The sequence below is a fragment of the Hyperolius riggenbachi genome, chromosome 6 (genome assembly GCF_040937935.1).
Source record: "Hyperolius riggenbachi isolate aHypRig1 chromosome 6, aHypRig1.pri, whole genome shotgun sequence".
NCBI classification, from domain to species: domain Eukaryota; kingdom Metazoa; phylum Chordata; class Amphibia; order Anura; family Hyperoliidae; genus Hyperolius; species Hyperolius riggenbachi.
In genome coordinates, this window is record NC_090651.1 from 34,094,032 (window position 1) to 34,107,505 (window position 13,474).

The 13,474-nt window shown below is 44.7% G+C and overlaps 1 protein-coding gene across 1 annotated transcript in view; it reads left to right on the plus strand.

The window, feature by feature from the left end:
• Nucleotides 1–13,260, plus strand: part of ZNHIT6 (zinc finger HIT-type containing 6) — a 57,722-nt gene extending 44,462 nt beyond the window's left edge. The window contains exons 6-10 of the mRNA XM_068242445.1: nucleotides 3,742–3,810; nucleotides 5,944–6,024; nucleotides 6,327–6,401; nucleotides 11,216–11,338; nucleotides 12,866–13,260. Of these exons, the coding sequence (XP_068098546.1) occupies nucleotides 3,742–3,810; nucleotides 5,944–6,024; nucleotides 6,327–6,401; nucleotides 11,216–11,338; nucleotides 12,866–13,070 (553 nt within the window). The 3' untranslated portion in view covers nucleotides 13,071–13,260. The remainder of the gene's footprint in view (nucleotides 1–3,741; nucleotides 3,811–5,943; nucleotides 6,025–6,326; nucleotides 6,402–11,215; nucleotides 11,339–12,865) is intronic.
• Nucleotides 13,261–13,474: the final 214 nt, after the last annotated feature.

Genomic DNA, 13,474 nt, shown 5'->3' on the forward strand with positions numbered 1-13,474 from the left:
ATTGCAATGTTTTATTTATTATATAAGTGAGCCAAAAAGCCAATGTAGAAGTTAAAAATCAATCTAATTTTGTTACTATCTAACCTTTTTCCCCCAGCTCCGGACGCAAGCCGCATATCAGATACTGTAGCATGCAGAGCATGCCTATGTCTGGCCGACCCCCCTCTCCCCCCCAGGACCAGGTGCCAATATATTCTCCCCACCGCAGCTGACCGCTCTGACACGGAGAGAGAGCGGCAGCACTTCCAGAGCAGCACCGCAGAGCAGCCAGCGCCGTGCATCTCTCTCACATGTGATTCTCTCACATGTGACTCAGCGGCGGCTGCTCTGCGGTGCTGCTCTGGAAGTGCTGCCGCTCTCTCTCCGTGTCAGAGCGGTCAGCTGCGGTGGGGAGAATATATTGGCACCTGGTCCTGGGGGGGAGAGGGGGGTCGGCCAGACATAGGCATGCTCTGCATGCTACAGTATCTGATATGCGGCTTGCGTCCGGAGCTGGGGGAAAAGGTTAGATAGTAACAAAATTAGATTGATTTTTAACTTCTACATTGGCTTTTTGGCTCACTTATATAATAAATAAAACATTGCAATAGTGTTTTAAATTTCAATTTGGGGGCTAACAGTTACTCTTTAAAAAAGAGAATCTGACTCAGGATTACAAAAGTAATAATAAAAATGTATTACTGTAATCGGCATGCCTTGCTGATTCAATCGCTCTGGTTAGCGCTGCTCTAACTGGATCCTGCCGCCCACGGGGTCCACAAACAGTTTCTTTATTCCTCAGTCAAAATGGTCGCGACCCGAAAGTACTTCCAGGTCCCGCACATTCATGAGAGTAGTGGATAACGACAGTGCCTCTTTGCTCTGCTAACAGAGTCTCGGGAGCAGGCGTCAGGGGGAAGTACAGAGGCATGGAAGGGGCGTTCCTGATGTGGGAGGGGGCGGTATACAGTAGTCCCTCCCCAGCAAAGGACGGCCCTTCCTGTGAAAGCTAGTGATAATCTCGTTGTTGCTAATTGGGGGGGCGCAGGGGAGAGATGGAAGGACACAGAGGTATGTAACAGTCTCACTAACAAGCCTCTGTGTCCCATTTAGTACAGAAAATCCACCTCGGGTTCCCTTTAACCTCCCTGGCGTTCTGATTTATTGTGGCGCACGGCCGCGGGAGGGTTTTTTTGAAGAATTTTTTTTTTTTTTTAATAATACATGTAGCCAGCCTAGCGCTAGCTACATGCTTTCCCCTTCTGAAAGGGATTTCCTGTATGGGCTTCCCCCGTCGACATCGACATTGTGACGTCAGGGGGAGTCCCGATCAACCCAATAGCGCAGCCTGACGGTGATTGGCCAGGCTGCGCAAGGGGTCTGCGCGCGGGGGGGGGGGGGGGGCGGCGCTTTTGCGGCAGGTAGCGGTGGATCAGCGCCGATTGCAACAAACACGCAGCTAGCAAAGTGCTAGCTGTGTGTTTGAAAAAAAGAATTGTGCAAATCGGTCCACCAGGGCCTGAGCAGTGCACTGCGGCGTTACTGGATGAGCTGAGCTCGTCCGTAACGGCCAGGAGGTTAAAGGTGGCCGCACACCATACAATTTTTTAAATATCTGTTCAATTCAAAAATAGCAATCAATTTTTCTGACTGATTGTAACATTTAAAAAAAATCTGACCAATGTACCACACACCTATGTTCAATCTCTCCTCAATTATGATAAAAATGATTGGAAACGCTGAGAAATTTGCTAGGGTGTGTATATTAATAAATTGACAATCACACCATTCAATTTCCATAAAAATTGATCAGAAAAATTAACCATTCCCAATCAACTTTTATCTAATAAAAATGGGAAACCTGATCAGATTTCTTGCTCAAATAAAAAAAAAAAAAAACTTTTGATTTTTTTTGGGGGGAGGGGGGAAATTTGTATCGAATTGATATAAAATCGGATTCTTTTATTATAATGTACAAATAGTATAGCGCTCAACGTCCAACAGTGTTTCTAATCGGGTACACGAGTGTCCAGATCAATAACATAGGAAGCATACAGCATAAGAGTCCTTATGGATTACAGTAATAGTCCAGTATACTGTAATCCATAAGGACTCTTATGCTGTATGCTTCCTATGTTCTTGATCTGGACACTTGTGTACCCTATTAGAAACACTGTTGGATGTTGAGCGCAATACTATTTGTACATTCTAGTTTTACAGGGTGGTGATACCCACCCACAGTGTAGCGTACCATCTCAATAGTATGAAGTATAATTGTGCATTGGTTCTAGAGGAGCGCACATACCACTATCCTTTGAAATTTTGGCATAATTTATTGTCTCGTGTGTGGCCACCTTAACCCTCCTGGCGGTCTATTAAAAACCGCCAGGGGGCAGCGCAGCAGCTTTTTTTAATTTTTTTTTATTTATTTATTTTTTTAAATCATGCAGCGAGCTCAGGGCTCGCTACATGATGGCCACTGTGCAGCGGCATCCCCCCGCCCGCTTCGATCAGGAAATCCCGTTCAAAGAACGGGATTTCCTCGGTCACCGACATCATCGGGAGTCCCGATCCACCCCTCAGCGCTGCCTGGCACTGATTGGCCAGGCAGCGCACGGGGTCTGGGGGGGGAGGGAGCGGCGGGTAATCGGCACGGAGCGGCGGCGATCAGAGTGCACACGCAGAGTGCACACGCAGCTAGCAAAGCAAAATTATGCAAATCGGCCCAGCAGGGCCTGAGAAAGCCTCCTGCGCGGCTTACCCCGAGGAAGGTTAAAGAGGAACTCCAATGAAAATAATGTAATAAAAAAAAAAGTGCTTCATTTTTACAATAATTATGTATAAATGATTTAGTCAGTGTTTGCCCATTGTAAAATCTTTTAAATCCCTGATTTACATTCTGACATTTATTACATGGTGACATTTTTACTGTTGGCAGGTGATGTAGCTGCTGCATGCTTTTTTGGCAGTTGGAAACAGCTGTAAACAGCTATTTTCCACAATGCAAACAAGGTTTACAAACAGGAAACTGCCAAGAGTACCACGGTCCTCAGAGTTTCTTGTGGGAGGGGTTTCACCACAATATCAGTCTATTATTATTATTATTATTATTATTATTATTATTTATTAGATTTATATAGCGCCAACATATTACGCAGCGCTGTACAATAAATAAGCGCTGTACGATAAATAAGTCATACAGCGCCCCCTGATGGTCTGTTTGTGAAAAGGAATAGATTTCTCATGTAAAAGGGGTATCAGCTACTGATTGGGATAAAGTTCAATTCTTGGTCGGAGTTTCTCTTTAACTCTTGGGCATGAAGGTCAGTTGAGCTATACCGGTTGCCACTGGAATCCTCTTCCACTCCTCCATGATGACATCATCAAGCTGGTAAATGGTAGAGACTTTGCACTCCTCCACCTTCTGTTTGAGGATATCCCACAGATGCTCAGTAGGGTTTAGGTCTGGAGACATGCTTGGCCAGTCCAGCACCTATTCTCAGTTTCTTTAGCAAGGAAATGTTAAAAACAACACAGCCAATTGCTTTTTCTTGAGGCAGGGCTGACTGCAGACAACAGGGGGCGATCACAATCCACTGTGTGTGTCAGATGTGTAATGTCTGTAGGAGGCCATAGGTAACAGACTAGTATGGGCTGGTTAGGGGGTCTGTGATAGGACATTATGCTGAAGTTATGTAAGGATGATTTATCTGGTATTACTTTGTTTTTTTTAATTCTTCTCTTTTTTTTGTCTTTCTATAGACAGCAGAGATTCTACTGGCATTTGAAGCTTCTGTTTCCTCACTGTCAAGCGGAATACATAGAGAGAAGGTATCCATATATCCTATGCAAACTGCATCATCCGACTTTGTCCAGGCAGCCCAAAAACATGACATTTATTTACCCGGGGCGTCCTCCAGCCCCTAGCAGCCACTATGTCCCTCGCCGCAGCTCTGTTATCAGCCGCTGGCTCCCGGTCCCTGCAGATGCAGAACTACTACGCCTGCGCAGTACATTCCACACCACATGCGAGAGATTGACAGCTGCTCTCGCGCAGTAGAGGGCGGCCTGGTGAGGTCGGGCTCTGCAGTGGAGGGGACCGGGAGCCAGCGGCTGAGAGCAGAGCTGTGGCTAGGGGCTGGAGGAAGCTCCGGGTAAGTACATTTTTTCATTTTTGGGGGGCTGCCGGGATTTTACCTTTAAAGCAAACCTAAAGTGAAAAAAACCTATGATACAATGAATTGTATGTGTAGTACGGATAATGAATAGAACATTAGTAGCAAAGAATAGTCTTAAATTTTTATTTTCAGTTAAAGGGATACTGTAGGGGGTCGGGGGAAAATGAGTTGAACTTACCCGGGGCTTCTAATGGTCCCCTGCAGACATCCTGTGCCCGCGCAGCCACTCCCCAATGCTCCGGCCCGCCTCCGGTTCATTCTGGAATTTCAGACTTTAAAGTCTGAAAACCACTGCTCCTGCGTTGCCGTGTCCTCGCTTCCCCTGATGTCACCAGAAGCGCACAATACCCATACTGGGTCTGCGCAGTACACTCCTGGTGCCATCAGCGGGAGTGAGGAGACGGCAACGCAGGCGCAGTGGTTTTCAGACATTAAAGTCTGAAATTCCAGAAGTGAACCAGAGGCGGGGCCGGAGCATTGGGTAGTGGCTGCGTGGGCACAGGATGTCTGTGGGGGACCATTAGAAGCCCCAGGTAACTTCAACTCATTTTCCCCCGACCCCCCCCCTCCCTACAGTATCCCTTTAAAGTATAATCTTGTTATAGTAAACTCCAAGGGACCAGGAAAAGTTGTTTACCATGAGAAGTTTATTATATCAGAAATGATCTGAGAAATTTCCCAGCATGCCCCTGGTACATTCTCTGCTGCTAAAACACTTCAGCTCACATAAATTGGGCAGCGATTTAATGAGAATCTGTAATTTAAGAAAAACCCTCTGCGGTATACTTACCTCTGGATCCTAACGAGGCTTCCCCCATCCTGCGGTGTCCCGGCAATCCAGTGCTGCAGCCACCTGAACCGCAGCGAGGGAAATATTTACTTACCGCAATCCTGCGCAGGCGCACTAGCGGCTCTCCATTCGCGTTAAGGCAGAATTAGCCGAACCCGATCAGATCCACTCTACTACACAGGCGAGTCATTTGCACCTGCGTAGTAGAGGGGATATGATCAGGCCTGACTATTTCCGCTTTACCCAAACGAACAGCAGCTAGTGCGCCTGCGCAGGATCGTGGAGAGGTAAAGAAATCTGCAGTTGTCGGGAGGGGGGGACAGTGCTGGATTCCCCGAAGCTACAGGGGAGGGAGAAGCCTCATTGGGGCCCCCGAGGCTTCCCCCTCCCGAGGTAAGTACCCCCCAGAGGGATTTTTTTTTTTTTTTAAAGGTAACCTTAACTGAGAGGGATTTGGATGTTTCCTTTTAAACAATACCAGTTGCCTGGCAGTCCTGCTGATCTCTTTGGCTGCAGTAGTGACTGAATCACACACCTGAAACAAGCATGCAGCTAATCCAGTCTGACTTCAGTCAGAGCACCTGATCTGCATGCTTGTTCAGGGGCTGTGGCTGAAAGTATTAGAGACACAGGATCAGCAGGAGAGTCAGGCAACTGGTATTATTTTAATAGGAAAAATCCATATCCTTCTCAGTTTAGGTTCCCTTTAACATCCTGTGGGTAAAAGTCCTGCTATCGCCCAGGTGGACTGGCCCTAGGATTGGGGAAAGGAACATGCGGGTTATCTCTGATTCCTGCACATTTCAATTCTGAGAATCAGAACTGACAGAAAATATCTCGACTACGTATGATCAGATTGCGACATATCTATGCGGTTTCATTATCGGCATAGTTGTATGGAGTGAAGGATTGCCAGATGTTTGTTTGGGCACCAGTGGATGTATGTTTCCCATAAAGTATTTTTGTTTTGTCTGATGCGTTTGCTTTGCTTGGAAGGGTTCCAGACAACAGAACGCTGAACGAGATTCTGAAGAAATACATTGATCCGACGGAGTCTGACCCAACCATTCGGCAAAGGTAACCAATCACCTCTTGTCTCGCTACCGCTTTGTTTCTGTATGCATAAACCTCTCTGAATAAAGTAATGGTGCCTATACAATGCTTGACTTTGTGGGCCAGTGGACCTTCCGACCTGATCATGTTAGTGAATGGGTTCTGCAACATGGTCATTGTCCTGGGTTAGGGGGCTGCTGCTATGAATATCTACCTTGTGTCATAAACAGTGCTGTTTCTAGGTTAAATTGCTCCCACGGCGAGTGTCTCCTCAGTGGTGAGACTCTGTAAGCGGCTTCTCTGATGGGCACGTTTCTGTCTTCCAGGCTGAAGGAATATGTGAGATCTCCGGAAGATGTGAAGGTGTTTATGGTGGCTGAAGAGAAAGGAGGTGCAAAGAGGTAGGATAAAGAAAATGGTGGATGAGCGAGCGCCCTGATACCCGCATAATGAGACTGGTGTGCAACTAAAGCTGCAGATTTGGGCGACGACCATAGAGCGAAATTTTAATAGCGCCACAGCGATGCCCAGTGGACAATCTGTGCCCTGGAGGCGCTATATGTAGCACAAGCACAATAGTGGCAGAGAGACATGAGAGGGGGGGGTAGTGCTTTGGCGCATTCGGACGCAGTTATTATGTAGCCGATCCCGACATCGGCAGTGATAGTTGTAAATGGGGAAAGGTTAGTGTTAGGTGTAAGTAGTGGGTAGGTTAGTGTGAAAGCGGACCCGAACTCAGAACTTCCTCTCTGCTCTAAAAGATAAGCAACATCATACTAACCTTTAAAGAGAATCTGTACTCTAAAATTCTTACAATAAAAAGCATACCATTCTATTCATTATGTTCTTCTCTGCCCCTCTGTGCTGTTTCTGCCACTCTCTGCTGCAATCCTGGCTTGTAATTGCCAGCTTTAGGCAGTGTTTACAAACAAAAAACATGGCTGCTGACCAGCATGTGATAGGCTGAGAACAGCTCACTGTGTGACTCATGCAGAGCTTGGAGAGGGTGTGTATAGCTTCTGCCAATGACAAGCAGTGCTGCACATTCCACACATTCCAGCCTGAGCCGGACAGAGGAAAGAAGAGAAGATTTATTACAGAGACAGTTCAAACACAAGAGAAAAGCGTCCATATAACTATGAATCAATCCATAGCCAACTCCATAAATAATAATATATAATGTTTATTAAGGATACCAAAAGCAATAAAAACAAATAAAATCAATCAGCAAGGGTTCACATCGGGTGGGGTACAGTAACAACACTCTGCAATTTATATATGATAAATGCAAGTCAAAATAGACACTAAGATAAAGAGTGTTAGATTGTCCCTAGGGATATGCACACAATAAAGAGTAGATGAAAACTGAGCCCTGTCCGACATAGACCATGCTGTACACAATAATAGTCAAATGCATGGTGAGCAGATGGATCTGAATGACACTAAATCTGTGTACATAAAAATATGTATACAAGGTCAGACTGAACTGTGCACTTACCCCAGGGAGAGACCCCAGAACCGAGGACCCACAGCTGTGCGCAATCTCACGCGTTCCGGCAGGGCCGGGACAAGGTTCTCTAGTACTAGAGGCAGAGATTCCAAGTTGCGCCCCCCCCCCCCCCCAAAAAAAATTCCCACCTCAGTACAGGTAACACATTTGCCCACAGTGTTAGGAATCCCCTAACCCTAGAACCCCCCCCCCCCCCAGTAATAGCCAGATGTGCCCCTACAATAAGGTTAGCCCCCACACCACACCACCAGTAAAAGCCAGTTGTGCTTCCACCCCCACCTAAGTAATAGCCAGATATGCCCCCAGAATAATGTAGCAATCTCCCTTCCACCCCCCAATTGCCTGACATACCCCCAAAATGAGATAGCCTCCCTTCCCCCATTAAAAGCTGGATGTGCTTCCAGAGTAAGGTGACCTTCTGCTTCCCCCCCAGTAAATGATAGACCCCCTCCAGAATAAGGTACCCCCCTCCCAGTTATAGCTACACATTCTCCCAGAATAAGCTAGCACCCCCCAGTAATAGCCAGACCTGCCCCAGAATAAGGTAGCACCCCACAATAGACCCTCACAGGACCTGCAGATCTGTCACTATGTACAGAAATAGTAATAATTATTATATATAATATAGAACTAATTATATATTAGTCCCCCCCCCCCCCCCTTAAACTCTGAGCAGATGATTAGAACACTGAAATCCCTGTGCAACCCCAATCCATAAGTAAACACTTTCAATGCATGGCACAAGCACTTGTTGGTGTTGCCTCTGATCACTTGTATACTGTTATTCACTGCAGTATACAAGCCCCCCTGCATCCCCCCTCCCCCCTGCAGAGTACGGAGGAGTGTGCAGAGAGGATCAAAGCAGCAGCTTCACTCACTTCCCAGCGATAGAAGTCCGGAGCTCATCTGTCTCCTCTGCCTCTATATACTTCCTGTTCTGAGAGTCAGGAAGTATAGAGCATAAGAGATAGATGGGCTCCGGTGCTCCTTGTCTATGCATGTAGGCTGAATCGCGCACAGGCAGAGAGGATGATGGTACACCAAACTTCGCTTGGATCCAGGAGGAGGTGAGTCAGGTTTCTGCTGTAATCATTGCTGCTCCCACTGCGCTCCATGCTCTGTCGGGGAGAACGGTGGTGGGAGGCACAGTGACAGGAGGGGGCACGAAGAGAGGGAGGGAGGAGAAGTCAGGAACCCCTCCCTGCGCCCTGACAGCCAATCGCCCTGAGGCTGTAGCCTCTCCAGCCTCTGCTTTGGCACGGCTCTGCGTTCCGGACCCCTGTCCTTCGTCGGACAGGGCTCCGTTTTCATCTCTTTATTGTGTGCATATCCCTAGGGACAATCTAACAATCTTTATCTTAGTGTCTATTTTGACTTGCGTTTATCATATATATATTTCAGAGTGTTGTTACTGTACCCCACCCGATGTGAACCCTTGCTGATTGATTTTATTTGTTTTTATTGCCTTTGGTATCCTTAATAAACATTATATATTATTATTATTTATGGAGTTGGCTATGGATTGATTCATAGTTATATGGACGCTTTTCTCTTGTGTTTGAACATGTTTTTGTCCATTAACGTGGATATTGGTTGTATTACCTTTTTGTGTACTCTGCTTGGCTGTGTCTTATTACAGAGAGAGTGCAAGTAGGAAAGGCTGCAGTAAGACGGAACACATTAGAACAGTAATAGGAACTTATTGGATAGAGGAAATAAGGCTCAACTTTTTGTTACAGAGTCTCTTTAAAGAAAAGCATTTCTTTAGTTACAGCTGATACAAATCCTGCAAATAATCTGCAGTGTCTACTTCCTGCTTTCATGGATGCAAACATCGGGTTAACATCCTGTTTACACATTAGCTGCTCTGCCGAGGCAGAGGAGACTCCTGAGCTGACAGTACTGAGAGATCAAATTACAGATGTGATTAGTCACATATGAGGGGGGGATCAGACAGGCTAAACTCTCTAAATACATACAGGGTGCATTTCTCTGTTTTCCTTCTGTCCTGTGCAAGAGTTCAGGTCCACCTTAAAGGACATCTGAAGCAAGAGGGATAAGGAGGCTGCCATAACTATTTATGGTTAAACAATACCTGTTGCTTGGCTTTCCCGATGATCATTTGCCTGTAATACTTTTAACCATAGACCCTGAACAAGCATGCAGATCAGACGCTCTGACTGAAGTCTGACTAGATTAGCTGCATGCTTGTTTCAGGTTTGTGATATATACACTACTGCAGCCAAAAAGATCAGCTGGACAGCCAGGCTAGAGGGTACAGGGGAGGGTTAGTGTGAGACAGTGGTTAGGTAGAGCGATGGTAGAATATCTGTAAAACCATCAAATTTGGGTGCTTGGTCATTTTTGGTAATATTCTACTAGCTGCTTCACCCCGCGCCCAAATTTCTGGATGCAGTTGTTCAGTGTCTGCATGTGCAACAGCCTTGTCTACAGAGCCTGCCATTAAAGTGTACTCGAGCCAAAGCTTTAAAGAGGAACTCCGGTGAAAACGTAATTTAAAAAAAAAGTACGTTTTATACATAATTGTAAAAACGAAGCAGTCAGTGTTTTCCCATTGCAAAAGCTTTCATCTCCCTGATTTACATTCTGACATTTATCACATGGTGACATTTTTACTGCTGGCAGGTGATGTCAGTGGAAGGAGATGCTGCTTGCTTTTTTGGCATTTGGAAACAGCTGTAAACAGCTACTTCCCACAATGCAACGAGGATTGCAGACAGGAAACTGCCAGGACCATGGTCCTCACAGTTTCCTGTGGGAGGGGTTTCACCACAATATCAGCCATACCTGATGATCCGTTTGTGAAAAGGAATAGATTTCTCATGTTAAAGGGGGTATCAGCTACTGATTGGGATGAAGGTCAATTCTTGGTCACGGTTTCGCTTTAAGGACAAAATAAGATACCTAAAGAGAAGGAAGCCTCAAGAGAATGCTCTGTTGTCCCCTGTCACTTAGCCTGGAGAAGCCAAAGACGTTTGGGCAGCATGCTTACCCGCTGTACTTAGAGACACTGAAGCGAAAAAAAAATTATGATATTATGATTTGTATGTGTAGCACAGCTAAGAAATAAAACATTAAGATCAGATACATCAGTGTAATTGTTTCCAGTACAGGAAGAGTTAAGAAACTCCAGTTGTTATCTCTATGCAAAAAAGCCATTAATCTCTACGACTTTCAAAGTCGTGGAGAGGGCTGTTATCTGACTTTTATTATCTCAACTGTAAGTGAACTGTTTTCTTTTTCTCTGCCAGAGGAGAGGTCATTAGTTCACAGACTGCTCTGAAAGAATCATGTTGAATGCTGAGTGTTGTGTAATCTGCACATATTATAGAATGATGCAATGTTAGAAAAAACACTATATACCTGAAAATAAAAATATGAGAATATTTTCTTTGCTGCTAAACTTCTAGTAATTATTCATAGTACACAACCAATTCATTATATCATATATTTTTGTTAGCTTCAGTGTCTCTTTAAATCTGTGTTTGCAGTCGGGCTTTGAGCTGAAATTTTTTTTTAGTTCACTATATAAAATATATGCAGCCTTTTTTAGGGTCAGTGGGAAAGCGTAGTGCTGCTGGGTTTTACACATAGCTCCATTAATAGCGGTTTGTTTGGTTTTTGTAATAAGTGCTGATTCTCTGATCGTTTCCTGTATAATACACGCAATGTTTTGCCCGGCAGGTACTTACCACTGGATGCTGATCAATCCCTTCAGCAGAATCTTCACGGAAAGACGGTCATTGAGTTCCCAGCTCTGTGTGTGACGTTAAAGGATTTCAGTAAAGACTGTGCTGGTAAAACAAGGTACATAGATATGGTGTTTTAGGTAAACTCCTCCTGGCCTTTCAGCTTTAAAGAGATCCTGAAGCCATTTTTTACCCTTATATTTAACCATAAATGATTGCATATACCACTCACCACTAGGTCCACGGTATTTCCCCCCCCCCCCCCCCCACAACACACATCCCCCCTCCCTCCCTCCCTCCCCTGAAGCCAGGTCCCCCTTCTTTCCTCTCCGAGCCAGTTGGTCAGAGAATCTGAAAATTAGTAGATGCTGTTCTCTGCCTTCTAGATGTCAGACTTCATCTGCAGCAATCTCCGCCCCCATCCGGCTCCCTCATTACAATATCGCCGCCCATCCTGTACACGCGCACGAGGCTGTGAGATCACAGCACTATATGTGTGTTTATAAGGTCAACTGAAGTGAGACAAATATGGAGGCTGACATATATATTTCCTTTTAAACAATACCAGTTCCCTGGCAGCCCTGCTGATCTATTTTGAGATGGGAGCGGTCACTGTGGGGTAACCATGGTAGCCTGTGTGACAAGATAAGACCAGGAGCCAAATGGTGCAGTATCGTTGGATACGGGAATAGTTCAAATAGAAAAAGAGAAGTTATACTCACAAAGATGGTTTGCAGCACCTGCAACCACCGTATGTCGCCTACGGGGAAAACTCCGTCCCCACTCGGTACTCCAGGTCCTGCCTAAACTGGATTATCGCTTTTCTAGAACGTTACTGGCTGTGGATAACACCTCACCAGTAGGGTTGATCAATGACCAGCAAATACTTGTAAGTTTTTATAAAAAAATTTTATGCAAATATATGTAGCTTGAAAATTGACCAATCAAGTCCCACCTAGTTTTAAATTGATTGGTCCAATTTCAAACTGCATATATTTGCATATACATTTACATACATTTGCATAAACCCTGAAATATTTGCATCTCATTGATCATACCTACTCACCAGTGGGAAAACTACCTCCATAGGAGGTGTGGTAAGCAGTGATGAGGGTTGGAGGCACCCATATGATGATGGTCAGATTGTATGTAAATAATGGCACATAACAAAGACTGTAAGCATGAGGAATCGTAGTACTCCAGATGACACAACCCAGACAAAAAAGGGTTTTAGATCAGGTCAGTTTAATTCAAGCACGTTTAAAACAGACAATGGCCTCAATTCACTAAACCGTTTAGACTAGTCTACAGATGGTTTTTAGTCTTCTGATGGTTTGGTCAGTTGCATCAAAGGGGAATTCACTATTACCAAATTTTTTTTTAGACCTGTTTTTAGACCTGGTCTAAACCATTTGGTAATTAGGTCGGTAAAGTAATTAGGTAGGTAAATTATCAAAAGATGCAATTCACAAACAAGTAGCTATGACTGACATCCTTCTCCTCTGATGAGCTCTCCTCTCAATACAATTGAACTCCTGCATAATTAATTCAAAAGGTTCCATCCAAAATTCTGTTTTGTTTTGTTTTTCCAACCACATCTTAATTTGTGTAGTTTGCATGATTGATTTTCCTCTGGTCTTTCTAGGAAGGGACCCAGTGCCAGCAGTTTGATAGAACGAGAAGACTGTGAAGACGGAGGAGGTGTTGGCCTGTTTTCCCCCATTAAACCCTTGCAGGAGGAGTCCGCACACCCCCTGCATGGCATTCTCTATCCAGTCACAACCAGCATGTACAGCATCGTTCCTGAGGGCGCAACAAGCCGCTCACCGCTGCACTTTACCAGTTTGTAAATCTTTTCCAGTGTACATCTGTTATCGGTTATTGTAGATGTTACTTTTTGGCATGCGGAGGGGAGGGGGGAGATTGTTTTGTTTTTTACATAAAGGAAATGGCTAAACACTCTTTTTACTGTTAAATTTTGTTAATATATTGTTAAAATGAGCCAAAATAAAAAAAAAAATAATAAAAAAAAAAAATTTAGTTTTGAAATGTCTGACTTTACGGTTTGGAATGTTTGTTTGATGAAATTTGCCTTCTTAAAACAGAAGGAAACTTGCAATAATTCAGCTATAAGTGAACATTTGTGGTTACCCACAATGCACCACTGCTGAATATGCAAATTATCTTTTCAGCCCTGTAAGCCAAGCTTGTATCCACAACTGCTGGTGAATAGCAAACCTATAGCTTTAAATAT